Raw genomic sequence first — 19489 nt, forward strand, 5'->3', positions numbered from 1 at the left:
CCTAAGAATGCCATTTCGACCCATGGTGTGCTGAAATTTTGATGTTATATTGTTGGGTGCCTGGTGGGGAAAATAGGACAGATGTAGTAGGGAGAAAACCCTAAAAACAGGAGAGGGGTGAATTCAGAGGGTAAGGAACTGAGTAGACAGCAGGGAGATGGGATCAACTGGTATGTTCAGCCTTCTGAACTGCTTAAGGGACGCACCTTCCCCACACCTCTCAGGTCCTAACTATATTGTATTTGTTTACACTCTGCTTTTTCTGCAATGGGGATCAAAAGCAGCTTACATTATTCTTCCCTCCTCCATTTTATCCTCACAACAACCATCCTGTGAATGTTAGACTGAGAGTGACTGACCCAAGATCGCCCAGCAAGCTTCCATGGCAGAGTGGGGATTTGAACCTGGATTACCCAGAACCATGTCCAACATACTAACCCTGTACCACACAGGTTCCATACATTCAACAGCAGACCCATGTCTTAGAACACAGGTCACCTGGAATCTGCAGACTGGTGTATGGAATAGGATTTTCACTACAGAAGTGGCAGGCAATTGGAAGCTTGTCATCCACCTCACATTCCTCCAGTCCACTGTTCTACCTCGGAAACTAGAAAGCAGTCTGGCTAGGAATAGAACACGTATAGCAAGGTTTTAAAAAATGGAAGGTGGGGGAAAGGGTTTAATCTCTCCCTCGTATGCCTGCTTCTTCTTTGACGGAAATCTCCATTCCAGAGCTTTACAGCTTTTTGGAAGCAACCTACTTTCTAAGACTTGGGTCTGCTGCTGAAATGTCTAGTTCAGCTCTAACTAGAAAGGAAACAAAATCAGAACAACAGAGAAATGTTTGCAGAGACAGTTTCAATTAGAAACCTACTAACAAAAATCTGCCGTTAGTTCAAATTTTAGTTCTTATAGTGGTGTCCCTGACATCCCAGTTCCCTTACTCATAGGGTTCCCAGGTGCACATCGGTGGCAGGCAAACTCCCAGAGGTTTGCTCCATTGGCCACCAATCCACCAGCGATTAGCAGGAGGTAGCAAGCCCTCCTGGAGGTAGCCTGCCACCAACAGACATTCCGGGAACACTCCCAGGGGAACAATGACATCACTTCCTGAAGTGACATCATCATGCCAGCTTGCAGGCATGCTCCTGTGCTTCGCTGGGGGCAATTCTGGCCCCTCCGCAAAGTGCAGGAGCTCACCCGTGGCCACTTCCACAAGTGACATCATCATGCATGTGCCAGGAGTACACACACATGAGAAGGACCACGCTAGAGGCACAAGGTAAGTGCCAGGTCCCCCCACCCCCAGGGTACAGGGACCTGGAAACTCTACTTACCCACCTCCATACTAAGAGCACCTCCAGTCCCTAGGAATCTGTCCCTCACCCACAGGAAATGTGACCTTTCACTTCCTCTGCAGAACTTGAACTGGCAGAGTAGTTAGAACTGGTTATGCAAACTGCAGTTCAAAGAAGCTAGAGTTTAGTCTAACAATGGAATACAGCTGAAGAGAAAATGCCCAAAGACCTAAACTTGCCACCCCATCTTATTCTTAAACTAGAATCTGGTAGGAAACTCAGTTCAAATACACTGAGGCTTGGATTCAGTGCAGCAGTGCAGTGCAGCATTTTCCTGGGAGGAAGGATTTCCAAGTGTGGAATATAACGTTCTTGCCGCCTCCTTCCTTGACTCCCCCTTGCTACAGCCTCAAATGCCCCTTGAAATGCTGCTTGTGGGGGGGACAACCCCCCAGGAGCAGCTTTGGGGGGCATTTTGGGTTACATTGCAGTGGGAGAAAAGGTTGGCACTCCAGAGGCAGAAATCCTTCCACCCACAGAAACACAGCAATGAATCTGTTATTTTCTCCCCAATCCCAGTTCCTTTCCAATCCTGACAAGCAACAATTCTTGGACAATTTCCAACCCTACACAATGAAACTACTGTCTTCCAAATCACTGGGAAGTTACCTGTTTCCTTCGAATCAGTGAGGATGTTGAAGGGATTTCCACCAGACTAAAGAAAGGTATGGCAAGGAACCTGGCCCCAGTAGGAGTCATGAAAAGATGGATGCTTGTCCAGAGCTACACCACACCACAGCTTCTAGCACACATGATCTGTTTAACCCTTTCTCTTCCTGACATCTGCCTGCTCAAAATTCTTACCTTCCATCCAGCAGAGGAAAATATGAGGTAGCTCACAGGACCAGTCTTCCATGCAACAGAGCATTTGCATCAAATACAGATGGGGCCACAGTGGACATAATCGCTTGTCTTTTCATCTGCACTGGCTCCCAATTGGCTTACAGGAGTAATTTAGGGCTATATGCTGGTCCCAAGCCCTATACGGGGTCCCTCTGCCATCTGAGGATAGATTGGTGGCAAGCCAAGAAAGGGTCTTCTTGGCCATGGCACCAAACTTTGGAGGTGAAGACTTTTTTGTTTTGGCATGACTGTTATTGGCCCTTCTCCCTGTTTTGAGTGTGTGTACGTTTATGAAATTTTTATATACCATTTTAAATATTGTTTTAAATTGTTTTTAGTGTTCTAATGTTCACCATCCTTGGGGATCATTTGATGGCATGCAAATGTTTTAAATAAAATATCTATTTCACAAATAATGCACTCTGTGTGGGGGACACCCACACCACACACAATTTCTCCAGCACACGAGAGATAAGTACTGAATCCCGTGCATCTGAACTGAGGCTGGCTTGAATCATAGAATCCTAGAGTTGGAAGGTGCCTTTTTTGCCCAGTTTTTTTTTGCTGTATTTGGATCCATACCTCTTCAGGTTTTCTTCCAAATTCTGGACTATTAATTCTCCCTTCAGACTTCTATGCAGCATTTCAAGGGTTCTCTTCCAAATTGGCGCAGAGTGGTAAGCTGCAGTACTACAGTCCAAGCTCTGCTCGCGACCTGAGTTCGATCCTAGCGGAAGCTGGGTTCAGGTAGCTAGCTAAAGGTTGACTCAGCCTTCCATCCTTCTGAGGTCGGTAAAATGAGTACCCAGTTTCCTGGGGGTAAAGTGTAGATGACTGGGGAAGGCAATGGCAAACCACCCCATAAAAAGTCTGCTAAGAAAACATCGTGATGTAACGTCCCCCCATGGGTCAGTAATGACTCGGTGCTTGCACAGGGGACTACCTTTACCTACAGAAAAAGCACAGAAAACTCTTGAAACAGCGCATTGAAATCTGAAGGGGAGTTAATTGTATGGAATTCAGAAGAAAATTCAAAAAGATATGGAGCCAAACATGGCAAAAATTGCCCATGCAAAAAAATTGCCCAATGCAGGATCAGCCAAAAGCATCCCCGACAGGTGTTCGTCCAGCTGCTCCTTGAAGACTGGCTATGAGGGGGAACCCGCTACATTCCTAGGCAGCCAATTCCACTATTGAATTGGGTACATGTTGGCTAGTAAAGGATTTTGTGGGCCAGTGTCCCCTAAAAGCCTTTGAATATGGCTGGTTTATGCCGTGAGATATTTACATTTGACATCTAAATTTAGACTTTCGTATTGGGAGCAGACGTTAGTATGCTTAAAAAAAATTAGAGGAGTTTTGTTTTCTTTACATTCCCAGTCTATAGATGTGAGGATAAGCTTACTCTTGGTGTCAGAAGCCAGAAAGAAACTAAGTAAAGTACCCTGCAGTGCTGGAATAGAGTATCAGCGTTCTGCAAAGCTCCTTGCCCTCCCACCCCCACCAACTGAACAACAAAAGGAGATTTATGCTAAGTACTTAAACATAAACAAATCTGCCTTGCCTATTTTATTCAGATCACAGATGTTGGCTTCCACTGACACAGAACTGGATTACCTTTATACACAATATATACTTCTAAGGAAGTGGTTTTTGATCTTTTTTTTTTATTTGGAGCAATTTAATTCTGCAAAGCACAGCAGCCAACAATTCAAGCCTCAATGAACCTCTCAAATTTGCACAGGATGTTTAAATCCAATAGAATGGCACACCTTTGTATGCTGCTGTTGGTATGATTTTCACCACGGCAACACTAGCCTTTACTGGTCCTTAGGTGAAGCTTTGCGATTTCTTCTCCCTACCAACCATTTTCACAGCTTCTTTTACTTTACAGAAGTTACCATGAGCTGAGAACTCCGTGACCAACTAACTGTTCCTGTATGCAGTCAGAATATTTGTGAATATTCCATGAAATCACAGGAAGCAACAGCAAGCTTTCAGGATGAGAGAGAGCAAAGATAGCAGAGGGACAAAGCGATTATAGAACATTTCCAACACCCAACTAAAAGCAGCCATGCCAATAATACAGTATAAAAGGACAACATTTGATTTAACCTAAATTCCCCTCCTTTTTACCATAGATCACTGTTCTTTTCTTTCACTATCCTTAGGGGTGAGAGAGAGAGTAATTGTCCTCCATCTCCTTTGTGGCTTTTAAATATCTGAAAGGTGCTCTTAAGTCCTTCCCCTCAATTTTCTTTTCTACTGGCTTGCACAATTGTTCTTTCACCCGTTCCTCATCCATCTCAGCTTTTCTAAACGTCTCACTGTCTTTGTGATGTTCCTCTGGGTTTCATTCAGGGTGACTAGCATCTGTCTTAAAAGGTAATCACAGAGCCACTCCTCCTGGGTCATGAACCACGAGAGATCTGCCATGGGAGTGGGGCTGCTTTCTGGAAGGACCTGTGTAGGAAGCAAAGGTGCAATGCCTTTTTTGGCATGCATGCTAAAAAGAATAGCAGAACAGTAAAATAAGAACACTCAGAGCCAAACTACAAGTGACGTCTTACACAGGCTGGACACTAGTCGGCTTCCCTCAAGTTTTGATGGGAAATGTAGGCATCCTGGTCTTGCAGCTGTAATGGAGAGCCAAGCTGTAAAACCAGGACACCTACATTTCCCATCAAAACTTGAGGGAAGCTGACAAGTGTCCAACCTGTGTAAGGCGTCACTTGTAGTTTGGCTCTCAGTGGTGAAAGGGAATCTTCCATAGCTCTGCTTGTTCCTCATTATGGTACATTTCCTGGTGCTGGACTTCTGTTTCTCGTCCCCAGTTCTTTTGGTCCTGGCCATGACACTCGTGAAGTCATAGTCCCCCCTCTTCCTGTCACGTGTTCTGATGTAACAGGGCTTCCTGTCACATGTATGCAGCTCATTGAGTCCCATGCTCAATGGGACCTACGTTTAGAAAGACTGAAGAGCAACGCGGCTTTACAGAGCTGGAGTCCAGTCAGCCAGACCACAAAGAGAAATCCCAGACATGCAACTGAGGAGACCAGATAAGTTTCAAAGTGACTTTTCTTTGCAGCTTCAAAGAAACCACAGTCCTGATTGATTTCTGATCCTGAGAGAGTGGAAGAAAAGTCCTACATAAACATCTCTGACAGTCCTTTGTATTGGAAAAACTGACTCTGACATCAGCTGAGCTCCTGGAGCTAGTGTCCTGATGGCAACAGTTCAGGTGCAAGGGCAAAAAAACAAACCAACAGCTGCTCAAAACGATACATCCTCCACGGAAAGGGGTGGGGAGGAACATTCATATTTACAAGAAGAATAAGCTTGGCAGTTCAGCGTGAAGAAAGGATGTTGTAAAAAGAACACACCGGGACGGGGGTGGCTTTGGGCAGGTCATTCCTAACCTCCCTCCATTTACCTTCAAGAGACAGTATGAATCGGAGCAGGGCGCCAGCCTCATTCTCCCATCTTGAAAGCAGGGATAATAAACACCTGCTGCGCAGCTGTAGCAGCAAGATGAAACAGGAGACGGGCAGCACTTTAAGAAACTACACGTTTGTGCTGGGGCAACAGCCAGACTGTCAGCTTCTTTGTGTAGCTCCCCAGTTTCACTTTAGGTATTTCCACTTGCAGGTCCATCTCCTTGCTACCAACACACTCACTGCCAGAATCCTCGTCTATCTTGATCTTTGCCCCAGCTCTCCAATGGATGGATTTTTTGGCTCAGATCCTGACTTGCCCTGACCCTCCTTGGGATGTGCTGCCAATGCTGAGATTTGCATTTCAGCAGGCTGCAGCTCAGTGCTGCCATACCAGTGTGAAATATGCTGTTCCTTACCAGAGGAGCTTCAGATATTGGAATCTAACTACATGGGACATTTATCCCAAAGACATCCCTGGGATCCAACTGAGATGTGTTCTGGAGTTTGGTGATTCCAAGGCATGCACAAGCCTATTTTGGACAGAAACGAGATGAGCAGAGAGAGGGAGCTTATACTGTATCTCCATGCCATTTCCCTTCCTGAAACAGCCCTGGGAAGCCACTATTTGTCCCGCTCAGGAAATGTAATACAGAGTAAATGAGGAGTCCCTCAGTGAGGCAAATAGCAGCTCCCTGGAGCCATTTTGGGTTGGCAAAATTTCACAGGGAAGAAGATTCACGCCCCCTAGCCCTACAGTCCTGATCGGTATCTGGCTTGTGTATGCCTGGGAAGTGCAAAACACACGGGGAAAGCATGATGTGTAATTGGGCCCTTAAACACACAAAGGGAAATGGGGCAAAGGAAATGGGGTAAAGGAAATGGGGGCAAGGCTGATAATGAATAATGGAGATATGGGGCAGGAAAAGATTCACAAAGTAAGGAGGGAGCAGGCAGGGGGAGGGAGGTCCCAACTCTAATGATCAAAGAGACTTTGTAGAGGGGGACATAGATTAAGAAACTGTTCCAAGCACAGGGATTAGCATTGCAAAGGGCACAGATTAGTGCAATAATGGAATCAAAATGCAAAATCCCAGGCACCCCAGAAATCAAAATTTGACCCTGGCACCGAACAATTCTCCATTCAGAGCAGGCACCTGAACCCTGGATAAGGGCTCCTAAATGTTTTGCTTCCAGTACTCTGGAAAATTAATCTGTATTTCAAGTCTTCCTTTTGTGCCAAGCATACTGGCATACAGAGTAAAGATAGGTGTAAGCACGGCAAACTAAGCAGCAAGAAGATGGTAGAGGAGGCAGAGATGGTATGCATCTTTCAGGCCTTCCGGGAAGAAGAACAAGACAAATAGTCTAAAGGGCCCTTGGGTATTAAAAACTCACTATGTAAGTGGCTGGATATTACTAATTCAAAAAGCCATCCCTCTCAGATGCAAAGGGTGGCACTGTACCAGATTACTTGCAAGGTGCTCCAAAATGCACCTTCTTTCTGCTCAAATGACATCCAACTATAATTTCTGAATAGGTAGTCCTGACTTGGCTTTCTGGGAACACAGCCTGCAATGATGCGCCCTCATACTTCTGGACCAGTGCCCTGGGCTTAAAGAATGCTGACAAAATCTAACCCGTCCTGTCTCCCCTCACCCCCTGCCTGTCTAGCAATGTCCCTTTCTGTTCCTGGCCCCGAGGTCATTCTCCATGTGCGTTTTGTCTGCTCTGCAGTTTGCTTCCTATTGTCAACCGACCCAGTGGCCCTCAGAAAGGGACGTCGGATGTGCTGCAAGCCAAGCACGCAGATTAAAAATTTCTCTCTCTCTCTCTGTCTTTGTGCATGAGTGGCCTCTTGTTCATTCATCCACACTGAATGGCTGAAGTACTGGACAACAGGAAACAAAAGATTTGCACAGGAAGTTGAGACACGGAGCAAAGTGCAGAGGATGTCTGTATCCACATATGTTCTCTCTTCCCCTACTAGTCCTACCAAAAAAAAAAAAAAAGCACCACTCCCTATATAGGTTGTTACTGCACATCTGTACCATATGCACTAAAAAAGACTGTGACCGTGATCACTTATGTACCACCATCAGAACGCTTGTCACATTCAAGAGTTCTTTTTTTTTTTTAAGAGAGAGGTCCCTGCCTGGAGTTGCTTACAATCGTAGCTTTGACAACAGAGAAGCAACAGTGGAGAGGTTGGGGTAAACAGGTGATGACTAATGTAATACATTTACTGCAGGTGCATATACTTATTTAGCATGTTCTTTCCTGCTGTAACTTCAAGGAGCGCAGGAAAGCACATAGAGTTAGCACTAACCGCTCTCCCATTTCATCCTCACAACAACCCTTGGAGGTAAGTCAAGCTGAGAAAGGCCCAAGGCCCAAGGTCCACCTCCAGTGAGGTTCTACGGTAGAGATTTGAATCTGGGTCTTACAGATCCACAAGGAGACATGAGGGAGGCCCTTACACATCATGTGATGTCATCACTGGTATGAATCCCCTTCTTCAGGGGTCCGGCTCCACCTACCCCTTCCTAGTGGTGGCATCCCATCTTTCAAACATCCTCTCTATTTCCATTTGTCTGAAAGCAAGTTTCGTTAGCTTTTGGCCTTTTTAAAAAATCCTTTAAAATCCTAAATGTTTTTAATGATTTTACACTGTCTGCTTGTTACTAATAACTGTTACACTGGGTTGGTTGATTTTACTGGTATTTTATGCTTCTGTTTTAATACTAATTAATATTACTATCGCTTGCTTGAGTGCATTTTAAACGGTAAAATTCATGCTGTAGGTTTTACCAAATTGGTTTATTCTATACTTTTGTAAATTGCCTCAATATCATATTAGCCAAAGAGTGGGGCAAAAAGAAAAAAAAACACCACCTTCTATGTGCAGAAGGGAGCCTCAGCCCTCTGAACAGAGCGCTCATACCAAAAAAAACGCCATACTTTAAATGCATCAAACATGACATCTGTGGCACATACAGTCACAAACAGTATGGTAATTCCATGTGGGAAGCCATATTAATCTATAGCAGCAAAATAAAACAGGAGTGCAGCAGCATCTTAAAGACTAACAAAATTATTCCAGCATCAGCTTTTGCAACTCAGAGATCACTTCATCAGATGTATAAAATGTACAGCCATAGTAGCAGTTATGGATGAACACTTCCTACATCTGAGGAACTGAGTTCTGACTCACAAGAGCTAATGCCGGAATATATTATTTTAATCTTTAAGGTGCCACCAGACCCCTTCCTTCCTTTGTTCTTTGTGTGGGCTAGGGGAAATTTCTGTGTGCTAGTATATTTCTGTGGTCTAGCTTAGGTTGGGAATTGTGCCTGATATAGTCTGCTTCATATTATTAGTAAAGTAAGAGGAAGGAAGGGCAACTATGCATTTCAGCAGTCTCTCATTCAAGATGCTAATTAGGTCAATGCTCACTTTATCCTAATAACGGTGTCACGTTCGATGTTCTCAAATCGTTCTCCAAGTCCCAACTCTCTGCACACCAGCTTTTGTAAAGCTCTCCTGCTTGGACACCAGAGAAAGGTACTCACCCCCAGGAGACCAGGCAAATGGATGGTGACTAGCCCGATGCATCCATGTCGAGAGACTTTCATCTTTGGGTCTCCCAGGCACTCCCCAAATATGGCCGAAATGTGACCTTTAATTTTTATTCTACATGCCCAGAATTTAGGTAGCCTATGGTTTCCGTAATTATAACTGACTCCATTCTACATCACAAAGTCCAGCTGCGTCTATGGGTAAATTGCTCTGCAATGTACCATCAAAACAGCTCCCTCCACAAACAACCCAGAACTAAGTCACATTAATGTTTCAGAGCCAATGTAAAATGTGGTTACTTGCAAAGAAAGAGACAAATTGATCTGTTCAAGCGAGCACAATGTAGCCACCCAAAACCCTCTCTAAAAAGCAAACCCAAGGAGACATCCTCCTGTGATCTCATGCGACATGGTCATCCAGCAACGCAGTCTGCTCTCCCAAATAGCCCTTATGAGAATGCCTGTTTTGCTTTGTTCCAATTAGAAGGGCCTTCATGTTGAACATGGATTTTTTTTCCATAGCAGAAAAGCCAAGGGGTATTCTAACTCATTATAATGTACAATCATGAACCACCCTAAGGCAGTGATCTCTAGGGTGGTGATTCCCAGTGCGATGCCAGTGGTGCCAATCAGCGGGTTTCCTGGCAGATACTTCCTTCTTCCCCAAAACACCTGTTCCCCAAAGCAAATAGCCAGTCCTGACTTGCCTCCATCTCATTGGAGCCAGAGGCATCATCTTTGCATCTGCAGAAACAGCTGCCTCTGTAACAAGAGGATGCTTGGCCTGGAACCTCCCAACATTTTCTGACTGGTCCCAGCTCCATGGCAGCCATTTTGTAGTATCCATGTCCCTCACAGCAGCCATTTTTGGTAGCATCCACTACCTGTTTTTAAAGTGCCCACAGGTTCAACAAATCTGAGGAATCCTGCTCTAGCAAATGAAAAGTTTCATTATTCTTCTTTACGAAGCCATTTCTCATGTCTAACAATGCTCAAGTTTCTCATAAACATCTATCTACACTACTATGGTCCAGTGGTTCCTGGATTAAAATTATTGCTTACCCATGCACCTATTTGGCAATCCTGCTCAAGGACTTTCAGCCTCATTGATACCCATCTGCACTATAGGAAAAATAAATTTAACAGTAAAATTTCTAAAACGAGTGGTGTGAAAGCTGAAACTTGTCTAAAAGTTGCTCTGATCTGAAGCCATTTCCTTTGCCTTTAAAATGTATTAAGGTTAGCTATGAACCGTGAGGGAGGAGGGAGAAGCCCCCTGTGTGTAACCAGAGGTGCACCAGCATTTATTATTTCTTCATAATCACCCACTGAAAATGAAGCCTGCTGTCAAAATATTAGGCCACAATTCTAACTAAATCATACCCACCATACAGGCTCTGTGAGGATTAGCTGAACAAGACAGATGGCAAAACACTTGGCACATTATTAAAAGTGTGAAATAAACAGATCTATATATCCTGCCCTTAATAAACAGCATTCACATATAATCAGGCATTCAGTCAACACATATGCTTCCGGCTAAAAGAAGCACTATTATTCCAGAGTCTAGACTTCCCCACCGGGGCGGGGGGGAGCTGAGCTGGCATCAGCATCTTCTAAGGTGGGGGCAGCTGCCAGGGCCTAGGGCTTCTGGTGGGGTCCACTGCCACTGGCCTCTCCACCCATGGAAGGGTTTGTAAGCAGGAGATGGATGCACAGGCAGGTGGAAGGTACACAGGTGGAGGGGGCATGAGAGGGGCCTGATGGTGAGCAGACAGAGGCCCCTAGACACTGCCTGCCCACCCACCCATTCCCAAACTGGAAACCAGCTCTGGGGTGCTGGTTCTAGTCTATCGCAGAAAAATTAAATTAGGAGTCCTAGGTGGCACTTAAAAGACTATCAACCATTTATTTCAGCATAAGCTTTCATAAACCAGAGGTCACTCCACCAGACGTGCGGGCATGCACACTCATAGAAGTTACTTATACATAGTGACAAGCAACGAAAAGGTGGGAGTGGGGAGATGTTACAAAGAGCAGAACCACAAGTGACAAAAGGCACAGATTGGACACTTGTCTGCTTCCCTCAAGTTTTGATGGGAAATGTAGGCATCCTGGTCTCGCAGCTTCGCTCTCTGACTGCTGACCAATGGACTTTTCAACTGTCATTTGTCCAACATTCCGCCAAGCTGCCTACATTTCCCATCAAAACTTGAGGGAAGCAGACAAGTGTCCAATCTGTGCCTTTTGTCACTTGTGGTTCTGCTCTAAGAGAGGCCAGTTTGGACTGATAACCAAAGAAAAATCAGAGTAGGCGTAGCCCACTCCCAGCTGTAGATGGATGGGCACAGTAAAATTAACATAAAATCAGATCTAATCAAGGAAGGTGCAGCGTGAAACAGGATAAGCAGAATTAATTGACATCTGTAAAAGGTGTGTCACGCTGAGCTATTTAGTACCTATATGGAGTGAGGAACCCAAAGTCCCTGTTGAAACCTGGTGGAGAGAGAGTGCTGGATCTCTTAATGAATCCGGGGAGGGAGGGTAGTCACTTCTGCACTGGTGACAGCTCAACCAATTTAAAATGCAAAACCAGCTGTACACCTGGCTACCTGTGCCTACCTATACCAGTCATTTGTGCCTTAAAAATAGAGGGAGGGGGGAATCAACTATTTTAAAACCTCTCTCTTTGGTTGCTTGGAAGCCATAGGAGACTGGGTCTGTGTCATTACTTACAAAGCTTGCAACAGAATCATTTGAAAGCCTGTTCTACTATTTGGAGTACAATTCATCCTAAGAATAGTAACATTCAATTCAAGTGTAGATTGCTTAGCTATGGGGGGTGGGAGCAAGCAATCACTCCCATGTTCTTTCTCCCTTCACCATTTCCCTTATAGTCCCTTCCCCAATTAAAAACAAAATCCAAATTATTTGGAAAAAAACCTAACAATGCAATCTTAAGAAGAGTTACTCTAGACTAAACTCATTGAAATCAATGGGCTTAGACTGGAATAATTCTTCTTAGGATTTCACTATAAATCATAGAGGCAACACAAACCTAATAACGCCAGCCAAGCCAACTTCTCTGTCCTGTAGGATCTCTTAAATCTTTGGAAAGACCCCTCTCCATGGCTCCTTCCATGTATGTTAGAAAAACTCAAAGAGGAGTTCTTGGTTCACTAGAAAAGTCCCTCCTCTGCTGACCCTGAATAGCCCACAAGTGGGCTCTTTTCACTTGTTTCCTACTTGCATTCTCAGGCCATGGCTAAAGCTCTTAACTGGGAATGTTTTATTTAGCCAAATTTTATTAGATTCTTTAAAGTGTAGCTAATATTTTAGTTTATTATTATTCATAATAACAATCTTTCAGTATTCAAAGTACGTCACACATCATCTTTTCATTTATTTACAACTTTACAACAATCCTGTAAGTTTAGCTGGTATTTTTATTATTAACCTCATAATGGGAGGAGGGCACTGATGCTAAGAACTGGTGGCAAGCTTAAGACAACTGAGTGTCTCTGTGATAGATAGAGTTTTTTTTGCGGGGGGATCCCCATATCATAGTTTGTTCTCCTACTATGCAACACCAGATTGTGGCCTGACTTGTATTTCCTATGAAAAAAGTGGAGGGCGTCAAAAACCTAAGGTATTTACAGTACCTTCAAACAACTGCAACAAACACTATTTTTTCTTATTTTAGAAGAGTATCCTTGGTTGATTCTAAGATAAGAAGATAGTTTCAGGAGGGCAGCCGTGTTAGTCTACTGTAGAAGACTGGAGTCCAGTAGCACTGTCAAGATCAATAAGATTTCCAGGGTTGAAGAGTCAAAGTTCCCTTTGTCAGATTCTTACAAGAGCTTTGACTCTCAAAAGCTTACACCCTGGGAATCTTGTTGGTCTTTAAGGTGCTGCTGGACCCGAATCTTCTACTGTAGAACAATATGGTTACCTACCTGTAAATATCTTCTTATCCTTGAATCAACCAAGCACACATTTTCAATTCTTCTCCTCAATCAAGTAGGTGGAGGGCAGCTCATTTATATACTAGGGTGCAAAACAAGTGTAGTGTAAGTAATAAGACAACATGGTTAGGGTTGTGTATCTGAGTGAGACCCAGGTTCAAATTCTCACTCTGCCATGGAAGCTTGCTGAGTGGCCTTGGGCCATTCAGCCTATCCTAACTCACAGGTATGTTGCAAAGGTAAAATGGAGAAGGGGGAGGAAGTTGTAAGCCACTCTGGGTTCCTGCTGAGGAGAAAAGCGGGGTACAAATGATGTAAATAAATAAACACATTCTGTGTAGGAAAAGTTCACTGGAAGGGAATGGGTGTTGTAGCTTTAGCTCTCATAGCTGGCAAGGTGTATCTGAAAGCAAACAGGTCAGGCCTTCTTGAACTCTCAAAACTCCAAGAGGAGTTTCTCGCTGACTTGTATTTCCAGTGGCTGAGGGTGGGGCTTCAGGGTTCTGCCTGACCAGCAAAGCTAAAACAATGCTAAATATTTAAAGCTACTGAATAGTTTATGCAAAATAATATTATGCAAATTTATATAATTGACGGCAGCCACATAATCTAGATCAACTCGGTGTAGAATCTGCATTGCCTGTTCCTGTGCACAAAACTCTTTTTCCCTATGCCATTTCCATGGTATTATTTATTGTATATATCATGCTGTTTTGTGTTTGTATGTTGGTTTCTCATTGGTGACACAGTTTTTACTGCATTGTTTGTTCTACATATATAGACTTTTTATTGCACTGTTTGTTGTCTGTATTATATGGTCATTTTTGTGTTGTTCTCTAAATTTTCTAATCAGGTCTTAATATCAATATGTATTATACTACCTTCATTACATTGGTTTTCATTATACAATCTAGCTTGAGGAGTCTTAGTGAGAAAAGTGGACTATAAATGAAGTAAATAAAATAAAAATAAATACATATTTTAAAAAAAACATGGACTCCTTAATCCAGTACATTAGCTCAAATTCCCACATGGCCAAGAAGTTTATTAGGTGATCTTGGATCATTCATTTTCCCTCAAACTAGTCAACCCCAAATGGATGGCCCCATGCATGATACCCTGATCTCCTTGGAGGAAAGAAGGGCAGAATATGAACATAACTACTGCAAATAATATCTGACAATCAAGGTAACTTGCAATAGTATGCTGACGAAGAACTATAAGCCAAGTTTCCCCCATTCAAGTCCATCTTTCTAACCCTACAGGCTCACAAAACCACTTAAAGATCTTGCAACCTGACAAACAGTTTGAAATCTTTATCTAATCAAAGAACACCCCAAGGAGATAGGTTGTTATTAGCTTACTGCTATGTTCAGGTATTCCCATGTTGCACATCATGGAAACCGAGGCTGTGAGCAAGTTCTCCCAAGGGCAAGTCAGCCAGCTTATGATTAATTCCTCGCATTGTATCTGCCTCCCGAAACTTGTACAAGGCAGAAGCCTGCTCAACCAATACTTTCCTGATCCCATCGTTCAGAAGGTCCATTCTGGCTCTAGCAGAAGCAGTTCAGTTCACAGAACTCGCACAAATCAAAGGCTCACAAACTTAACAGCACAGCCATGTTCTCTTTCACGTTCCACACGAGTGCCTCTGAGAAACCGAGGCACATTGCTTAGAAACAGGGCAACTAAGTACATAAAACAAGGTGCCAGACTTCCATCCTGCTTGGAAAATGCATACTCTAGCTCCAGAGTTTCCCTCCACCCTCTTATTCCAGGTGCACGGTGTGTGTGTGTGTGTGGGGCTCTCTGTGCTTGTGCTTGCTCATGGATGAGGAAAACATTTTCCGCACATGCTTAAAGTGTTCATTTTATTATTACTTTTCCCATCCTGAAAAACTAGAAATGGGTTAGCACAGCCCCAATTAGCACAGCCCCAAAATTGTATTCTGCGAGGCAAAGGGTACAGACTAGCAGAGACCACAATTATCATTATTAGTAATCTCTACACGACAGTGATTTCTAGAGCACTGGTCAAAGCATTCAATCTTCCTTTTCAGCTACTCTTCTAACAACTATTCCACAAGGCATTACCATTATTCCTAGTTTACAGATAGGGCGATTGCGGTTGAGAGACAGCAAATTGCTCAAAGTCTCACTCAAGCATGTCTTGAAAAGGAATGCAAATATGCACACATACATACACACAAGCAGAACATCTCTCACCATGAGATTCCTGTCCATTCTGGGCCGGCCACGGCATTTTTGGCGAGCCATAGCCGCACCGGCACAGCGCCACTGCCTCTCCCACCATTCAGCATTGTCGTTCTGCAAACTGGTCAACCAAATGCAACGGGGTTCAGGCAAGCTGCAGTCCACACCGACAGCCCGCTCAAAGCGCCAGCCTTTCCCTGCTCGTGCCACGCTCCAAACTGCTTTGCCCACCACAGAAATGCCATGATGCGGTGGGGCTGGAAGGTGAGGGGGTCCCCGTGGCCCACCAGTATGGGGAGCACGATCTCCCCGGGTTGTGCCCTCTTCTACCATTCCACTCCCAGCCGAGAAAATTCCTGGCACAAAGACAGCAACTCTGAAAAGTGACCGAGCCAGCAGATCAGAACAAACTTGGACTCATCAAAGGGAAAGCTTTCAAGTTGGGTCTTGGCTCCTGATGCCAGGCTGCTTCAGTTCCAGCACAATGGGACAGCGCAACACAGCTCTCCCCTTTTCACTGCCCTCTAAACTTCAGCAGAAAGTCTCGTTTCCTTGCATTTCATTCCCGTCCCCTGCTCAAAAGCCGCCCACTTTCAAGTCTTTCGTCTCATATATCACAGGGAAAATGTTGATGACTTCCAAGTCCAGGCACGCCGGATATCTGTATACATATACACCCAAAGAACACGGCAGCCGGCCTCGGAATACCACGTTCCTCTTCCTACAGCATGCGGAAACAGAATGGGAAGAGCCCCAAGCCTGTACAGAGAAAACTAATTCAACAGGAAGAAGCAGGCAAGACAGCAGCACCAGCAAATTCCACTCGATGGGATGCAAATCAGAGAGACGGGACTACGACTCTCGGCAGGCAGGCAGGCAGCAAGAGAATGGAGCTCTACTCGCTCCCTCGGCACAGACAGCCCCGCAGCTGCTCCGAGTTATCAGGCCATCTCTTCTCCACCCCACCCCTTGGTGACCCAGCCCACTCCAGCTGACACCCGCTCACTGGCCATGCTGGGATTGGGGCAACAGGGCGGGAGGAGGCAGTAGAGGTAGCTACATTTTGCTGGTGTGACTAGGTTCTTCTTGGTCCCCCCACCGTGTAGTTCTAAACTGCAGCAGGAAAATCCAATTTCCTTCCTTCCTTTCTGCCTACACTTACTTGACAGATCTGGAGGGCTTGTCTGCTTGCCAAAGAGACACTGTTTACAAGGAGACAGTTTTTCTCATTTCTCTGCCTGTACTGAGGATGCCACTTCTTTTTCTCTTTCTAGGGTTAACTACAAATGTGGGGCAATACTGTACAAGGGACAGGAATGAAGATGCCCAATCTGAATCAGGGCCCTGCATGGTGTCTTTAAAACACCCTGGTAACATCTGACAGTAGATCTCCCAGAAGCTCAGCTAGCTAGGTTCTCTATGTAACCTTTTTATGTAACCTTTGCATTAGATGCCCCACTCTAGTCCCCCAATATTAATCAATACATTCTAAGAAAAATTCCTAGAATGTGTTAGGTGTTGTATGGAAACAAAACGAACAAGAATCTGCAGCACTGCCTGTCCGTCTTCTAATGGATAGCTGTGAGAGATCAAATATCTCAGTATGTTGTTAGGATTATCATTTTTATAAGTGCCATCTCTGCACATGTACAGAGGTAAAAAAAAAAACAGGAGTTTTAATGTGACCGCTCTCCACCGTTAAGCCTGAGCACATGGGAGGTTTCCATGCTAGCATTCCTGGAACACTCTCAGTTCTATGAGGAAGGTTCACGCGGCAGGCTATGTGCTAGGCTATACAGCTGGATGCAGACTTTAAACCAAGCAGATGTCGCTTCCCCACACCGATAAGGAAACATAAAGAGTGGCCCAGAGCTTTTCACTAGCTAGTGAGAAAGGTGGATAAAGTACTTGGTTTAGTTATGAAATGCATAACATTTTAATGAAATGAATAAAATTTATTGTACATGGTCATGACGGCAAGGTGGGGTGTACGGATTTTGAGAGAGAGAGAGAGAGAGAGAGAGAGAGAGAGAGAGAGAGAGAGAGAGAGGTTATTCATGCTGAGAAAGCATTGGGCAGATTGCATGATTCTATGGGGCTTACTCACATGTATGCAAAAAAGGCATTTAAATGTTACATCCTGCCTTACGGACCTCCAGTACTAGGAACGTATAATCAAGAAAAACCATAAGGCCGACAACAACAGCCGTTTCCACATGGCTTACCTTGTTCCGGAAAACAGCGAAATCTCATGAGAAGACACTGTTACCGCGTCTTCTCGAGCGATTTTGTGTGAGATTTCACTGTTTTCCGGAACAATGTAAGCCGTGTGGAAACGGCCACTATTTACACCAACGCCCTCCTAGCCAGTGCACACCTTTCTCTCTCTCCCCCACGCTCCGTTATCCCAAGCCCCACTACATCCAGAAAGATCATCAAAAGATCTTTGGGATTCACACTGCTTAGAACTGTCTGGTTGACATTTTTAGGAGATATTTTATGCTGCTAATTGTCAGATGTTTTTCTTGCCTCAAGCTGTAATGTTCCCTGGCCAGATTCATAGTTCTACTCTTGGGGGGACTGAAAAATCAAAAGGAAAAAAGTATTTTTGATAGTTTCAGATGGGTTGCCATGTCAGTCTCTAGTCCTAGAAAAAAAAAATCAAGTCCAGTACCATCTTAAAAGACCAACACAATTTTTCAAGGAATAAGCTTTCTCAAGACAACACTAGCTTTGGATCACAAAATCTTACACTCAGGAAAATTTTCCATGGTCATAGGTCCAGAAGAGTTAGCCGTGTTAGTCTGCAGTAGCAAAATAGCAAAGAGTCCAGTAGCACCTTTAAGACTAACCAACTTTATTGTAACATAAGCTCTTCATCAGATACATCTAACGAAGAGAGCTGTGCCTCTCAAAGCTTATGCTACAATAAAGTTGGTTAGTCTTTAAGGTGCTACTGCACTCTTTGCTATCAGGAAAATTTTGTTAGGCTTTAAAAAGCTACTGGACTCAGATTTTATATAATTAATAAACACTGTTAAAATACTGTTACTCAAGAGATTTATAAAATATTTTGATACAAAAATTGAATGATTTTGTGTTTTAAAAATTCCAGGTGGCCCAATTCAAAGGTGTCAGGATGGCAGATAAGGATTATAACTGAATATGTACTTGACTCTAGCAAGAGAAGGGGAATGAGGAAGAAGGGTGGTTTAATTGCTTGAGCCAGGGTTATCACAGGATCAGCAGAAGTTTCCGATATTGTCCCCTCCCCCTCCACCACCAGACACATATGGCAATACCAAAGCTAAACAGGTGCAAAATGAGCAGGGAGGGGGGGAGTGTTTCACTTTTCCATGAGCCTTTGGACATACAAAAGGCAGAATATGAGGTATGATTGTCTCCCCAGTTTAGCTCTAACCTCTATAATTTTTGCTCCAACATTATCAAGCCAGGAACAATTTACACTCCCATATAAATGATTATTGGGGGGGGGAGAGATTCATCACAGTCAGATGGGGGGAACAATAAGAATACATTAAATAAACCTATTCGCTGCATGCACCACCACCGTCGCAGATTAGCACCCGTGGGAGATGCTAATCGAGAGAACAACAAAGGAATGGTGGCTATGTGGGCGGGTGCAATTCTAGGGCAACATCACTGTTTAATGAAGTGGAATCAGTACTGTGAGCGTAGGGGGAGGGGGAAGGAAGACAAATGGATGGAGTGTCGTCCATGTCTGTCACCATCCCAGCTTGTGTGCCCCCCAATTAGAAAGGAGAGGCAAACTAGAACACTGAGGCAGATACACAGCTTGCCGCTAAGACTTAATCTGAGCTACAGCTGACCATGGTTAACCCCAGAATCTGTTGTTAGCTATTTATCAAGTACATTTTATTCCACTCTTCAAGACAGGTTAAACTGAGAAGTTAGGCTGAGAGAATGTGACTCGCCCAACATCATCCAGTAAGGTTCCATGGCAGACTGGGATTTTGACCCGGTGTTTCTAAGATCCTAATATGACACTCTAACCACTATACCACACTCATTTAAAAAAAAATTGTTGGTCACTTTATTCCAGTGAGCAATAT

The 19489-nt window shown here is 44.1% G+C and overlaps 1 protein-coding gene across 1 annotated transcript in view; it reads right to left on the reverse strand.

Moving 5' to 3' along the window:
- ARHGAP23 (Rho GTPase activating protein 23) overlaps positions 1–15728 on the reverse strand; it is a 109789-nt gene extending 94061 nt beyond the window's left edge. Inside the window, exon 1 of the mRNA XM_054993346.1 lies at positions 15408–15728. Coding sequence (XP_054849321.1) covers positions 15408–15728 — 321 coding nt within the window. The remainder of the gene's footprint in view (positions 1–15407) is intronic.
- Between the last annotated feature and the right edge of the window lie 3761 nt (positions 15729–19489).

Source organism: Eublepharis macularius, chromosome 12 (assembly GCF_028583425.1).
Source record: "Eublepharis macularius isolate TG4126 chromosome 12, MPM_Emac_v1.0, whole genome shotgun sequence".
NCBI lineage: Eukaryota > Metazoa > Chordata > Lepidosauria > Squamata > Eublepharidae > Eublepharis > Eublepharis macularius.